This window comes from Mytilus californianus, unplaced genomic scaffold (assembly GCF_021869535.1).
Source record: "Mytilus californianus isolate M0D057914Y unplaced genomic scaffold, xbMytCali1.0.p SCAF_3, whole genome shotgun sequence".
In the NCBI taxonomy this organism is placed as follows: Eukaryota; Metazoa; Mollusca; class Bivalvia; order Mytilida; family Mytilidae; genus Mytilus; species Mytilus californianus.
The window spans coordinates 80148037-80164836 of NW_026262679.1; the positions used below are offsets into that span (position 1 = coordinate 80148037).

The following is a 16800-nucleotide window of genomic DNA, read 5'->3' on the forward strand; positions in this document are numbered from 1 at the left end:
TGTTGGCAGGCTGGTGATACAGTAGATGAACAACTTGGACAACTCGGTCACCGAGGCCCCTAAATTTCACTAGATTGTATTTTATGTCTATGTTATGAAAAGGAGAAAACGAGTACGGGCACCTCGTTTTATTTTTCATTCTATTTTATTTCATATTCTATCATCTTATTTCCGTGTATAATTATGCCAATTAAATATAAGAATTTTACACAGGCTTTATCTTGAAAGCAAGAATGACAACCTATCATTTATCTATGATGAGTTTATTTACAATCAATTAGTCGATGCCACTGCTGGTGGAGGTTTCCTCCCCGAGGGCATCACCAACCCAGTAGTCAGCACTTCTGAGTTGACATGAATTATCATTGATATGGTCATAATTATAAATTTATAACTGTTCACACAAGAGTGCACACGCTGAAATGTCTCGCCTACTATACTGACCATTGATTTTATGGTGATAGTCCTACATATAAAGTTTTACTACAAGTATCACATTAACATGTATGATCCAAGAAAATGAGGTCAAGGTCAGATAAACTAAGCTAGAAATACATGTACACCTTTAACACAATCATTCCATACACAGAATATAGATGACCTATTTGATTATAGTATGAAAGAAACAGACCAAACCATGGAAATTCTATATTGACCAATCAACCATGAAAATGAGGTGAAGGTCAAATAATACCTGCCAGACAGACACATACACCTTACAATCATTCCATACACCAAATATATTTGACCTTTTGCATACAGTATTAGAAAAACAGACCAAAACACAAAAACTTAACATTGAGCAATGAACTGTGAAAATGAGGTCCAAGTCAAATAAAACCTGCCAGACTGACATGTACATCGTAAAATATTTCAATACACCAAATATAGTCAACCTATTGCTTAAAGTTTAAGAAAAACAGACCAAAACACAAACACTTAACATAAGCAATGAACCATGAAAATGAGGTCAAGGTCAAATAAAACCTGCCAAACTAACATGTACATCGTAAAATGTTTCCATACACCAAATATAGTTGACCTACTGCATACAGTATTAGAAAAACAGACCAAAACACAAAAACTTATAATTGAGCAATGAACTGTGAAAATGAGGTCAAGGTCAAAACCCTGCCAGACTAACATGTACATCGTAAAATATTTCCATACACCAAATATAGTTGACCTACTGCATACAGTATTAGAAAAACAGACCAAAACACAAAACTTAACATTGAGCAATGAACCGTGAAAATGAGGTCAAGGTCAAATAAAACCTGCCAGACTGAAAGTACAAAAAAATGTACATCTTAAAATAGTTCCATACACCAAATATAGTTGACCTATTGCATACAGTATTAGAAAAACAGACCAAAACACAAAAACTAAACTATGACCACTGAACCATGAAAATGAGGTCAAGGTCAGATGACAACTGCCAGTTGGACATGTACACCTTACAATCATTACATACACCAAATATAGTAGACCTATTGCTTATAGGATCTGAGATATGGACTTGACCACGAAAACTTAAACTTGTTCACTGATCCATGAAATGAGGTCGAGGTCAAGTGAAACTGTCTAACAGGCATGAGAACCTTGCAAGATACGCACATACCAAATATAGTTATCCTATTACTCATAATAAGAAAGAAATTAATATTACAAATAAATGCGGAATGTGTCCATGGGACACACATGATGCCCCCGCTTGCATATCATATAAAGTTATGAAGGGACATAACTGACGAACAGTAAAAGAGACGCTACCCAAATTTGTACTTGATCTGAGTTTTGTGGTAATACGTATTGTGTATAAGTTTCATAACATTTGATAGAGGCAAACTTAAATTAGAGAAAAAAAAATCCATTTGTAAAGGGGCATAACTCTAGAACAGTAAAAGTGACACCACCAAAATTCAAACTTGATTTGTATTTTGTGGTAATAAGCATTGTGTATAAGTTTCATAACATTTAGTTGAGGCTTACTTAAGATAGAGAATGGCAACGGAAAATTCGTCAATTTTTCCTTTTGTAAAGGGGCATAACTCCAGAACGGTTAAAGTGAAGCCACCAAAATTCAAACTTGATCTGTGTTTTGTGATAATAAGCATTGTGTACAAGTTTCATAACATTTGGTTGAGGCAAACTAAAGTTATAGAAAGGAAACTAAAAATTCAGCAATTTTTCCATTTGTAAAGGGGCAGAACTCTAAAACGGTTAAAGTGACGCCACCAAAATTCAAAATTGATCTGTGTTTTGTGGTAATAAACATTTTGTATAAGTTTCATAACATTTGGTTGAGGCAAACTAAAGTTAGAGAACGGAAACCAACTTTGGGACGTACGGACGGACGGGCAGACGGACGGACGGACAAGGGTAAAACTTAATGCCCCCTCCACTACGGCGGGGGGGCATAAAAATCTTAACTTTTTTTTTCAAGTAGTCACTGAACCATGAAAATTAGGTCAAAGACAATGGACATATGACAGACAGAAAGTTCATAGCATAAGGCATCTATATACAAAGTATGAAGCATCCAGCTCTTCTACCTTCTGAAATATTAAGCGTTTAAGAAGTTGGTTAACACCGCCGCCACCGTCGGATCACTATCCCTATGTTGAGCTTTCTGGGACAAAAGTCGCAGGTTCAACAAAAACTATGAATTTTTCAAAATACTAGATTTTCTTCCCAGTAATAGCTGCCTTACCTGTATTTGGGAAAACCTTTTGGAATTTCGTGTCCTCAATGCTCTTCTACTTCTTACTTAATTAGGCCATTTTTTTTTATTTGAGCATGCCAATGTGATTGGCGAGTTTTGCAGACGAAACGCGTGTCTGGCGTACAATATTTTTTATCCTGGTACCTATAATGAGTTTATCTAAATATATCCGAAAATAACAGGATACAAACTAACTAGAGGCTCAAAAGAGACTGTCTCGCTCACCTGTATCTTCAACAATGGCCACTTTTTAGTTAAAATCACCATTAAGGGGGTCAACTTAATAAAGGGTTAAATGACAATTTTAGTAATGTTGATATATTTGTAGATCTTATCCTGCTGATAATTTTTTCTTAAGTTTTCATTTATCTATTTTTTTTCTTCCAAAATATAAAAATTATAATTAATAACTCCAATAACAAGTTGACTGAAGATTTCGACCATTACTGGCTTAATAGTCGATCTTGTCTTGCTGATCATTTGTGCTTTTTAAAGTGTCTATCTTGTCTATTACAGTTTTCAAGATTATAGGCAAAAAAGGGGGAACATGGGGGAAAATTGACATTAAAGGGCAACAACTTCAATAAGGAGTCGACACAATTTTGGTTATGTTTGACTTATTTGTAGATCTTATCTTGCTGATCATTTTTGCTCTTTAAAATTTCTTTTTATCTATTAAAGTTTTTAAGATATTAAGCAAAAAACGCAAAAATTTGGTAAAAATCGTGATTAAAGGGCAATAACTCTAATAAGGAGTCGTCTAAAAATTTTAATATTGTTGACTTATTTGTAGATCTTGTCTTGCTGATCATTTTTGCTATTTTAAGTTTCTGTGTATCTATTATAGTATTTGAAATAATAGGGAAAAAAATTAAAACTGGTAAAATTCGTCTTTTAATGGCAAAAACTCCTATAGGAAGTTGTCTGACAGTTTTGACATAAATCAACAATAGTTAGAGCTCAACATTCTGAACATTTTTGCTCATTCAGAATTTCTCTGTTTATAGCAGTTTTCAAAATAATAAGCAAAACTTGCATTTTTCACCCTTATGTTCTATTTTTAGCCATGTACGCCATCTTGGTTGGCAGGCAGGGTCATCTGACACATTTTTTAAACTATATACCCCAACGATGATTGTGGCCAAGTTTGGTTGAATTTGGCCCAGTGATTTCAGATGAGAAGATTTTTGTAAAAGTTAACAGACGACCACGACAGACAACAGACGCCAAGTGATGAGAAAAGCCAAATTGGACTTTCGAGAAGGTAAGCTAAAAAGTACGTTTTTTACATTTGGACAAAATACCCCAAAAAATTATGTTTGTTTCTTAACCCATACTATCTAAATTCGAATTATCAAGCTTAAGCTCTGATTTTTTTTTCTCTTATTATCTGTACACATTTTTGTTTTAGTGGTTTTTTTTTAGTTTGTCTCTGTCTGTAGTTGTCTGCTATACAATTTGTCCCATGTAGCACAGTTGCGTTTATAGCATCTTTTCCGTTAGTGTGATGAAAAAAGTTGTAATTGTGTGCATGTGTTTACTATAATTTTAGTTGGTTACAAAGCAATTTCTGTAAATAATGGAATCCTTCAAGTCCAAAGCCAGTTCCAAAATATAAATTGACATTCAACCATATAATTAAGATTAAGCTTATAGCTGCACAGGTGAGAGACAGGTCATGTGAAATAAGAGATATGTCACAACAGAGTTCTGGTTGACTTAACCAAATGTTTGCGTTGCTGTAGGCTTGTTTCTATATGTGTATTTTTAGATGACGACGATGAATGGCTGCTTTATGTCCAGCGGTAAATTAATATGCATATTCTGGACGAGAACATGTTAATGCAATATGAATATTAACCCTGCTTTGTACTAGAAAGTCATGTTGAGCTGGATTTTTAACGTGCTAGTTCACAAGGTAACAGTCCATAGGAAGACATGTCACCGGACCCTGAGCTGTCCCGTCTTTGCTCTGACTCCTTAATGAAGTGTGCTTAGCGGAGAAGCAGCAAATATCAATTTTAAAGTCTTTGGTTTGACCCCCGCCTGGTTGGAACCCACTACCTCCCGCACTCGAGGCAAAGATGCTACCATGAGACTACGAGACCAATGTATTTTAAGAAGCTATGATGTAGTTGCTGAGAAAAATAAGACAAATTTCATAAAGCTACATACCATTGCAAAGATGTGTTTTCGGCACACAGCAAATAAAAGACAGTAGAAACTTATTCACGTCACAAGGTCTGACGTTACCAGTGAAGATTGGTGATATATTTATAGAACCTATGACTTGTATTTCCTGTGACAGATGGGACAGAAAAGTGGGACAGACGTAAAGATGGGCAGAATAAAATAAATATACCCTTCTTTGGAGTGGGCTATGCACCAGTTTATCTAGAATGTTCCATCCTCTGTAAAATTTCACTACAAGCCAGTAAAATTTCTACCATTCTATCTACCTTAGAATGGGTCTATATACCAGTATAATTGCAGTGTTTCTTCAGCTATTTAATGAAGATATGAACTAACCTAGCTTCTTTTCAAATAAAGTGCATGTTTTGCTTATGGGCATGCAATTTCTTAAATCTATTGGTTTAAAAAGAATTGGTACTTTAAGGATGTACACCTCTGAGGAGACAAAAATTTCTAGAATTAAACTTTTTTTCTTAACCTGATTTTTGGGTTTATATGACTATAAAAAAATAATTGGTGAAGAAAAAATCATATGGTGGTGCACTTCTTTTTTTGCTACAGCCATTTGAAAGTACCCAATTTTGATGATTTTCCCATTTTTCATCAATTTTTACCCTTTTTTGGGCTATCTATCATGAAAAAAATCACAGTTTCACAATTAAACTTTTTTTCATACTTTTACTAAAGATGAAGTGGACCAATCTGAGTAAATTTAATTTAAAAGAAAATGCTCCGCTGGGCGCAGCTTGATACGACCGCAGAGGTCGAACCCTGAACAGTTGGGGCAAGTATGGACACAACATTCAAGCTTGATACAGCACTGAATTTGGATTGTGATTAAATATTTGACACAGCACAGGTTTCTGACACAGAATGAATGTGGTCTAAGAACTTAAAATTTTTTAATTTACCTATTCAAACCATGTCATTATTATTTGCTTTTATATATAAATCAGAAATAACCAATTTAAAATGGAAAATTTTAATGAAAAAAAAATCCCCCCCCCAAAAATTTTTTTGAACCCCTTTATGATTCATCACCCCCAAACTCAATCCCAGCCTTCCCTTTGTGGTATGGTACCTGCAGTACAATTTCAGAGAGATCCATACACTTGAACACAAGTTACCGTCTGGAAACTAGAAAAATGTATGTTTTTTTGCCCCTTTTTGGCCCCAAATTCCTAAACATTTAGGGCAATTACCCCCAAACTCAAACCCAGCTTTCCCTTTGTGATATGAAACCTTGTAGTACAATTTCATAAAGATCCATACACTTACACACAAGTTATTGTCCTGAAACTAGAAAAATGCTTGTTTTTTGCCCCTTTTTTGGCCCCCAATTCCTAAAATTTTGAAGCAATTACCCCCAAAATCAATCCCATCCTTCCCTTTGTGGTATGGTACCTTGCAGTACAATTTCAGAGAGATCCATACACTTGAACACAAGTTATTGTCTGGAAACTAGAAAAATGCTTATTTTTGGCCCCTTATTCCTAAATGTTTTGGTCAATTACCCCCAAACTCAATTCCAGCTTTCCCTTTGTGATATGGAACCTTGTAGTACAATTTCAGAAAGATCCATACACTTACACACAAGTTATTGTCATGAAACTAGAAAAATGCTTGTTTTTTGCCCCTCTTTTGGCCGCTTATTCCTAATATTTTGAGGCAATTACCCCCAAAATCAATCCCAGCATTCCCTGTGTGATATGGAACCTTGTGGTACAATGTCAGATCCATACACTAACACACAAGTTATGTCTGGAAGTTACAAAAATGCTTATTTTTGGCCCCTAATTCCTTAACTGTTCGTACCATAACCCCCAAAATCAATCCCAACCTTCCTTTTGTGGTATTGAACCTTATGGTAAAATTTCATAGAGATCCATTCACTTAAACTAAAGTTAGAGTGCGAAAACCAATGTGTCTTCAGACGACGACGACGCCAACGTCATACCAATATACGACCGCAAAAATTTTTGCGGTCGTATAAAAACTTAATACACAGTTAGATACAGCAGAATTCAAGAATAAAACCCCATTGAAATTGGTCAAGAAATAAGCAATTTATACGAAGTATCTTCTTTTGCACAATACAGTGCAATTGAATATTTCTTGCTATTGCGCGATACTGTACAATTGACAATTTCTTGCTATTGCGCAATATTGTGCTATTGGATATTTCTTGCTATTGCGCAATACTGTGCAATTGAAGATTTCTTGCTATTGGGCAATACTGTGCAATTGAAGATTTCTTGCTACTGTGCAATTGAAAATTTCTTGCTATTGCACAATACTTATTATATAATAATTTACACATCCTGTTTGGTGTGTATCTCCTACCATATCATTATTATTTGCTTTTAAATATTAATCAGAAATAACCAACTTGAAATGGAAAATTTTAAAAGAAAAAAAAAAGGAAAAAAATCCCCCCCCACAAATTTTTTGAACCCCCTTATGATTCATCACCCCCAAACTCAATCCCAGCCTTCCCTTTGTGGTATGGTACCTTGCAGTACAATTTCAGAGAGATCCATACACTTGAACACAAGTTATTGTCTGGAAACTAGAAAAATGTGTTTTTTGGCCCCTTTTTGACCCTATATTCCTAAACGTTCAGGGCAATTACCCCCAAACTCAAACCCAGCTTTCCCTTTGTGATATGGAACCTTGTAGTACAATTTCAGAAAGATCCATACACTTTAACACAAGTTATTGTCTGGAAACTAGAAAAATGTGTTTTTTGGCCCCTTTTTGACCCCAAATTCCTAAACTTTTCGGGGAATTACCCCAAAAACTCAAACCCAGCTTTCCCTTTGTGATATGGAACCTTGTAGTACAATTTCAGAAAGATCCATACACTTATACACAAGTTATTGTCCTGAAACTAGAAAAATGCTTGTTTTTTGGCCCCTAATTCCTAAAATATTGAGGCAATTACCGGCAAACTCAATTCCAGCTTTCCCTTTGTGATATGGAACCTTGTAGTACAATTTCAGAAATATCCAAACACTTACACACAAGTTATTGTCATGAAACTAGAAAAAAGCTTGATTTTTGCCCCTTTTTTGGCCCCTAATTCCTAAAATTTTGAGGCAATTACCCCCAAAATCAATTCCAGCCTTCCCTTTGTGATATGAAACCTTGTGGTACAATGTCAGAGAGATCCATACACTTACACACAAGTTATTGTCTGGAAGTTACAAAAATGCTTATTTTTGGCCCCTAATTCCTTAACTGTTGGTACCATAACCCCCAAAATCAATCCCAACCTTCCTTTTGTGGTATTGAACCTTATGGTAAAATTTCATAGAGATCCATTCACTTAAACTAAAGTTATAGTGCGAAAACAAATGTGTCTTAGGACGATGACGACAACGACGCCAACGTCATACCAATATACGACCTCAAAATTTTTGCGGTCGTATAAAAACTATAGGTAGGTGTTAATTTAGGAAAGTTTTATAAAATTTTGTTGCTTTTTCGTGTCAAATTTACCATGTTGTCAATTTTGTAAATTTGGGATTTTTCTCTCGTTTTTAGAACAAAAAGCATATTATTTCAACATCTTTGTTATAAATGATTGAAAAAATCATATCTAAGAAATTTGAAAAGAAAACATTGACATAGGATGTACATGTATCTGGTAAAATCATTTCTTGTACCCCTCATCCATTTTCTCAACATTTTGGCTAATGAGACTGACTTGATTGGTTATAAAATTTGAAAATTTTATTACTCAAAAACTGTTTATTGTAAATACACAATTTTTTCACAGAGTTAAGTTTGATTATAATATTTTTAAAATTCATTGATATTTTCCACTTTTATCACATGTTTTGGAAATAATTCCAGAACGAGATTTCAATGAGACTGAAACGTCAGAAGAATACATCCTTAATCTATTTGCACCAATATAACTGGAAATAATAGAAAAAAAATGTTTTAAAAGTGTTATTCTACATAAACAAACTCAAGAAATCATAAAGTCTTATTAAATTATTTAATAAACATATACCTTTGTAGTAGCAAGAAGAGTAGAAAATAATTTGTTTCATTTTATTTCAAAATAATGCAAATATTTTTGGTTGTCATTTACAATGTTGTACAATTACTTAGCAAAAATACATGAAAAAACATGAAAATGCAGCATCAATAAGTCAACTGCAGTGGAGATTAATCAAAATATTATGCATTTTTTTAAATTTTATTTGAGAAAATTTTGATAACTTATCAAAAGCTATACAAATGGCAATATACAGATATAAAAGCTTTTAAAATATCACAAATGCCCAATTTCATTATCGATTAGTATGAATTAGATTTTTTGTTTAGTACATATATCACATCACATGAGTATATAAAGTACTGATGAGAACAAAATGAGTGAAAATGTTGATATTTTTCATACTGTCTGATTAATTGAACAATATAATTTTTTTTATCCTTTTATCACCTGCACTATTAACATTCTCCTAATCAACCTTTCATTTCTCTCTAACAATTTATTAATATCATCAAGATTCACAATATATATCTGTTTTCAATCTCTGGCAAAGGTAGCTTCACTCAAACTTGATACCCTGAGCTAATGGCAATTCTTTACTGTAGTTTATTGTGCTGTAAATATAAACATATAAACATTACAACACAAGATTGACTAAATTTCACATTCAGAGAAAATTTACCTAATTACACCATAAAATATTATTTTAAGTTTCCTTTGTGGTAAGAAAATTGTAACTTTTTTATCGTTATGGAAGACATCTATAAGCAATCACTTGTTACGGTAAATTTTAATGTAAAAAAGATCATTAGCTAAACATTCATTGTGATTTTCTTGTACAGTGCAGCAGTCAGTTGTATCCGTGCACCTAAGACTTTTGGCTTCACTTTGGTAACCTCATAAAACCAATAATCAGAAAATATTGTGTGAACAAATTCCTGACATACTTTAATTTCATGAAGCCTTCATTATGTATGGTTTCATCCTTAAGATTTTATGTAATGTGTCCAAAATTAGGGAAACCCCTGTTTTGACAGGTCTTCAAATGTCAGGTGATTTTGCACATGCCTTCTAAAAATAGCAAATTTTGAATACAAGAAAGATTTTATACTACGAAATATATTTCAGTTTGAACCAAACAATTTGTCAAGGATGCAGAGCAAAATTTTCATTTTGATAAAAATTTGACTTAAGGTGGATCCCTACAGATAAAGCAATTTTTTTTTCACCAATGAATTTTTTTTTAAATTTGCATACATATACTATGCAATGGCCTCTATCAAAATTTGAGTTAAAAATATCATGTCACCAGATTCGTTTCCATGGTAACGGCCACCAAAGTTGGCACATCACATATGTGAATGAATACATACCTGAAGTAAAAATCCTGGATTTTTTTCAGGCCTTTGAAAGTATTTTGAAAGGTTTGTTCTTTATTTAGTACATAAATAATGTTGAAAATGTAAATAAAACACAAATAATAGCAGTTTTATACATATTTATTAAATCCCGCCCCCATTTCGTCAACAATAGTGCAAATGAAAAACAAAGATTTTGTTAAAATTTTCTATTTTTCTTAAATTTCCAAAAAATTGGTCCAATGAATTTTTTTTTAAATTTGACATAATATGATCCAAACAATGAGCTTTGAAAAAAAATAAAAAAAAATATAGGTCACCAGACTATTTTTTCATCGAAAAACATTTTTGTTACCCATGCCGACACAGTAATCAACAGCAATTCTTTGTATTTTTTCAAAATTTGTGTAAACAAAGTGTTGCACATGTTTCAATATCTTTTGTTGAACCTACACATATCAATAAAGTTTCACATATGAATCAAAAAGAAGACATTTTTTTGTTTTTATGTACAACGGTTACCATGGCAACTGGGCAAGAAGAAGTAAAATTCTAATTTTATGTATACAAAGTGTGGCAAATATTGTCATATCTTTTGTAAAAACCTAAACACAATAACAGATTGACATGAGAATCAAATTAAAGCTGTTGTTTTGTTTCTAGGAACAATAGTTACCATGGCAACCAGGTAAGACGTAGGAAAATTCAGATTATAACGAATTTTTTTTCTTTCAAATATTGTTTTATAAGTACGAATCAAGCATGTAAACAGATAAAAAACTTTCATGATTTTTTTCACCTGTCATAAATTAACAATTTTTGTTTGATGAAGCATACATATTACTTGCCATGGTAACATTTATACAAAAACTGACCATATAACATGAATATATATACAAAATTCAGTTTTCCTCCTTTGGGCCACCCGCCTCTTTACTGTGAATAATAATGTAAATTTTCACACCTCACTGATAATTATCAAAGTTATGCCAACATATAGTTTTCAAATAGTGTAATATTAGGCCAATTAAAATTAATTGATAGATTTTCATCCCCGCCTGCCCCTCTGAAATCGTCCCGCCCCAATTTTTATATTTTTGAAAATTTACGATTTCTGGATTTTGTTCATTTCCGTTACCGGTAACCACCGATAATTCCATTTCATTCAAAACTTCCAGTTTCAAATTTCGGTTTCGTATTTCTTCGAGTAATATAAGACAAGTCGACATATTCTTCTGCTTAATGATGACAACATTTTCTTCTGAGAATATAGATTGATTACTAGAAGGGCATGAAATATTCTGGTTACGAGTTATAGGTTGTGTCCAAGAACGCTAATCGCAGTATGTCACAAATTTCAGTGATTAGAAAACCATGGATTTTTTTTATTTATACAATGACTTTGTGTCAGGAAATTTGGACTGTGAATGATATCCAAAGCGCAAGAATCGTGGAACACATTGGTACAAAAACATGACTAGAATAAAGTAATTTACACAAGCACGAACTTTATGACCGTATATTGAGTACAAAGAGTCAGCCAACGTACAAAATGTATTATAGCAAGCCCTTAGATTTAACCCCCAAGACTGTCGTTTTTGTAGACAAACAGCAAACACCCTCTGTCCCAAGCCCCTCAATAGAGTCATTAAACAACTTCTTTTTGGTTCAATTCATGTTTTACATTGCAATTAAATTAAAAATGGGCACTACAAATCATAGCTTAGAAAGCAAAATAAATTTGATCTAGATAGTCTAAAAGAGAACATTTCTCCACGTTTTTGCTACAAAATGTATTACTAAAAAAAGGTTTCTAAAGCGGCAATTACATGTAAAACAGTGGTTGCCAATCAGAAATATTAATTTGAGAATTCCTTATATATACATGATATAAGCTTATTATTACCCTTGTATATAAACAACACGTCACAAAGGGGTATAGAAGGAAATAAAAAATAAAAAATAAAATCCTCCCACCCGCCCCATTTTAAAAAAAAATCTGGATGAAAATCTACTAATTAATTTTAGTTGGCCTTAAATGATAGGAAAAAAAAACCTATATATCATCAAAACTCTAATTTGTAGCAACATAACAAGTTATAACATATATAATATTGTTTACTCCTCTGGTACTGTCAAAAACTGAATGATAGGTCCAGCATATTTAGCGCTCACATGATTCTCTGTCAAAATAGCTTTTACTCCATTCTCATCTCTAGCATTTGCAATCTTTAAATGACACAAATGGACTCCACTTCTTGCCAATTTTGAACATATCAATGTATTTATAATTTTCATATCAATTAAAGGTTTAAATGATATCTTTGCATGGTTATAGTTCAGATTGTAAACATCTTCATTGATACATTTTTCCTGAAGCTTAACCTCAAAAAGTTTTTTCAACGAAAGAACATCTTCTTTTGCATTATGTGCACTGTAAGTCGACTGTAAAATTTCATTTACAAGAGTCTGTTGCTTGTAATTTTCTACTTCATGTTTTGGAATTACACGTTTAGAAACTTTTAAGGTGTCAATAAATCCTTTTGCACAAGCAGAAAAAGTTGAAAACAAATGGAATTCCTTCAATCTATTCTCTAACACCAACATATCAAAATTAGCAATATTATGTCCAACTAATATAGGTCTGTCATTAAGTTTTAAAAAATCAATGAAATCTAGCAATGACTGCTCAGCAGAACATGTTTCAACTATTGTTCCATTTACATACATTTTGTTTGAAGAATGTAAAAATGTTATACCAGTTATCGTACTTGCTTCTTGAGTAATTTCCGTTCTTGGAATAACATAACGTTGAAATGTATTTGAACCACAGGCTGCAGCAATTTGAGTTATGTCACTATTCCTTGACAAACCAGTAGTTTCCAAATCAAAAAATACAAAGTTGTCAGACTCATTTATGGTTAATGGTGAGGGTATTTCCTGGATATCTGGCATAGGTTCATTAACTTCTGCATTGTTTTCATAAGTTGTGCCTTCTTTTACCTTTGACCTAAACTCAGATTTCTTCTTTTGTTTTTTCAATTGAATACGCCTTCTTTTAAATTCTTTGGTATTTTGCCTTTCTCTTTCTCTTTTCAATTTCTTGTCCATTCTTTTACCAATTCTCAGTGTATGTTGTCCTGGAGACAATAAAGAAGCCTCATTTACCTGAAATAATTTAAAAATTTGTTAGCATGGATATACAATGTATAGCATCAAGAAATTTGAAATGTTTTATCTAAAAACCATGCAATTAATTTTTGTAGACATAATATTCTTATATGATAAGCATATCAACACATATTTGAATGTGATTGGTCCTTAAGAGTATCTTTTCTAGGTTTACACTTTGTTGCCAAAATGTCTTACATGGCCTATGGAAACTTAACATTGAAGTGTATGCATGCAAGACACATTCAAAAATGGTAAAATTAGTTTATTCCATGTTGTTTATTTCATATGAACAGTTTCACTACCATTCAAGAACCTGTTTCAGATTGCATTTAAAAGGGGATGACCATTTTTTTCTGTGTAAATATTTTTTATTACCATTTTGTTTCCAATTACTTGTTTAATTTATTCATTTACCTTTGACAGCCATGTATAGCCTTCATTCTTCTGTAATACTGAGGCAGATAACCTATTGCTTAATGATGATGATCCACCATAAAACCTATAAATAAAACATATATAATAAAAGCATGGTTTTAAATCAAGGTTATTATGTATAATTGAGTTAAAAAACATAAATCTTTTTTACATAAATAAGGCCATTAGTTTTCTCAGTTGAATTGTTTTACATTGTCATTTTGGGACCTTTTATTGCTGACTATGCCGTATGGGCTTTGCTCATTGTTGAAGGCCATATGGTGACCTATAGCTGTTAATTTCTGTGTTATTTGGTCTCTTGTGTAGAATTGTCTCATTGGCAATAATACCACATCTTCTTTTTTTTAGATTAAGACAAGTACAATAGAAATCTCAAAACAACTTTTACTGTAAAGCTAGTGTGTTAAAACATAAACTGTTATCACAGAGATATGTCTCGCCTTTTGTAATTTTGATAATGCAAATGTTGAAATTAAAATAGCAATACTTTAACATGTAAGTTGTGCAAATATTCAAAGTCGATGAACCATGACTGAAGGTACATGGCTAAACAATCTCCATGGAATGAGATGTGCCAATGCTAATACAACTGCATACCAAATACCATTGACTTATTATAAGTCGTTCCCTTTAAACAAACCTAAACACAAACATTAACTTGTAAACTATGTAAAAGTTTAAAAGTCAATGAACCATGATCAGGGGTGGGGCTATATAATCTCCATGGAAACAATACTTGCAAATGCCAATAAATTTGCATACCAAATATCATTGACTTAACATTAGCAGTTCATCTTAAACTGATCTAATCACAAACTTATACATGTAAACTAAGCAAAAGTTTCAAAGTAAATAGACCATGACTGAGGGGGCGGGGCCAAATATTCTCCATGGAAATGAGATGTGCTAATGCTAATGGTTCCCCTTGAACTGACATAATCACAAACTAATACATGTTAACTTAGCAAAATTTTCAAAGTCTATAGACCATGACTAAGGGGGCGGAGCCAAATAATCTCCATGGAAATGAGATATGCAAATGCTTATACAACTGTATACCAAATATTATTGACCTACCACTAGTGGTTCCCCATAAATTGACCTAATCACAAACTAATACATGTAAACTGTGAAAAGTTTCAAAGTCAATAGACCTTGACAGAGGTGGCGGGGCCAAATAATCTCCAAGGTAATGAGATGTGCCAATGCTAATACAACTGCATACCAAATATCATTGACCTACCACTAGTGGTTCACCATGAACTAGACCTCATCACAAACTAATACATTGTTGACGCCGTCACCGACGCTGGAAACAGCATACCTATGTCTTGCTTTTTGACTCCATCAAGGCGAGACAAAAATGATCCTTTTCATCAATATGTAAGTGCAACCCCTATAGAATTGAATGCATCTTACATGCCACAATAGAGTGCTTACATTTCAAATGTTCTCATTGTTATCAAATCTTGGCCAAAATTTCAAATAAAACATAGTCATAAAAATTGAAACTAAGGGGCAATAACTCTTATAATGGGTCAACAGACGATTTCTTCACTGATGTAAGAGATTTTCTGTAATAAGAAGGTGATCAAATAGTTTAAATATACTCATAGCTGTTTTTAAGATAACTGTTCTAAGTAAATTTTAGATTCAGAGGAGAAGATTTATATAATTAAGATCTTAAAAAGTTAACAGAAAATAATTGAGAAAAGTTCACTTCACCATTTTGTTTAGGTGAGCAATAATTGAAAAAAAATATTAAAATAAATCAGTCTGGTTATAAGTTTTTTATCAAATATTTACCGTGACTTTGGGGCTTTGCTTGCCACAATCTGGTTGAAATTTTCGTTTCCCTGTGTTGATCCCATATTCTGCAATGTTCCAGCTCTAGTACTATATTTCTCCATCAAAGTAGATATCTCTTTTTTTAGGGCATCATTGGAGAGAGATTCACCATTTGGCAAACTCTTATATCTAAAAGTAAACAATAATATATGAAATATTTTTTAAATACTTATATATAGCACTTTATATATATTTGTAGTGTACTGTATCATATTTATATGATCCATCACCCTGTAAGATTTTTCATTGACTATTTATTCAGTCATAATTATACTACTAAGTATAACAAAATTTGTCATTGATATAATTTTTATTATATAATCAATCAGAGACTTTATATAGTATTATTTATAGATTTTTCTTTTGGCATCACAACACGATTGATATCACCCGCTTGAAGCAAAGCTTTTATAAATGTAAAATCTACATAGCAAATATGACATGTCATTGCTAAATAAAAGTGGTAATAAAATGCTCCGCTGGGCGCAGCTTGATACGACCGCAGAGGTTGAACCCTGAACAGTTGGGGCAAGTATGGACACAACATTCAAGCTTGATACAGCTCTGAATTTGGATTGTGATTAAATATTTGACACAGCATAGGTTTCTGACACAGAATGAATGTGGTCTAAGAACTTAAAATTTTTTAATTTACCTATTATGGTCCAATATCCAAAATCTAAATACATGGTTAGATTCAGCATATCAAAGAATCCAAAGAATTCAATTTTTGATGAAATCAAACAAAGTTTAATTTTGGACCCTTTTGACCTCAATGTGGACCAATTTGATAACGGGGCCCAAAAACCAAAATACATGGTTAGATTCAGCATATCAAAGAACCCCATATATTCAATTTTTGTTGAAATCAAACAAAGTTTAATTTTGGACCCCAACTTGGACCAACTTGAAAACTGGGCCCATTATCAAAAATCTAAACACATGTTTAGATTCAGCATATCAAAGAACCCCAAGAATTCAATTTTTGTTAGAATCAAACTAAGTTTAATTTTGGACCCTTTGGACCTTAAAGTATACAAATTTAAAAAACGGGACCT

At 32.7% G+C, this 16800-nt stretch overlaps 2 protein-coding genes across 2 annotated transcripts in view; both read right to left on the reverse strand.

Annotated features, from left to right (window-relative positions):
* Positions 1–8966: 8966 nt before the first annotated feature.
* Positions 8967–16800, reverse strand: part of LOC127735160 (alpha-aminoadipic semialdehyde dehydrogenase-like) — a 59654-nt gene continuing 51820 nt past the window's right edge. Inside the window, exon 19 of the mRNA XM_052245262.1 lies at positions 8967–9541. Coding sequence (XP_052101222.1) covers positions 9487–9541 — 55 coding nt within the window. The 3' untranslated portion in view covers positions 8967–9486. The remainder of the gene's footprint in view (positions 9542–16800) is intronic.
* LOC127735165 (uncharacterized) lies at positions 12159–16148 on the reverse strand. Its single transcript, XM_052245268.1, has 3 exons — positions 15701–16148; positions 13874–13958; positions 12159–13453 (listed from the first exon to the last, which is right to left on the reverse strand). Exons 1-3 carry the CDS (start codon positions 15802–15804, stop codon positions 12404–12406), a joined length of 1239 nt encoding a protein of 412 aa, XP_052101228.1. The 5' UTR covers positions 15805–16148; the 3' UTR covers positions 12159–12403.

Coding starts and splice junctions, on each gene's coding strand:
- LOC127735165 (XM_052245268.1), bottom strand. CDS start 15,804: ATGGAGAAATATAGTACTAGAGCTGGAACATTGCAGAATATGGGATCA. Junction 13,959..15,700: donor AGCAAAGCCCCAAAGTCACG/GTAAATATTTGA, acceptor TTTTATTTATAG/GTTTTATGGTGGATCATCAT. Junction 13,454..13,873: donor GCTATACATGGCTGTCAAAG/GTAAATGAATAA, acceptor AAATTATTTCAG/GTAAATGAGGCTTCTTTATT.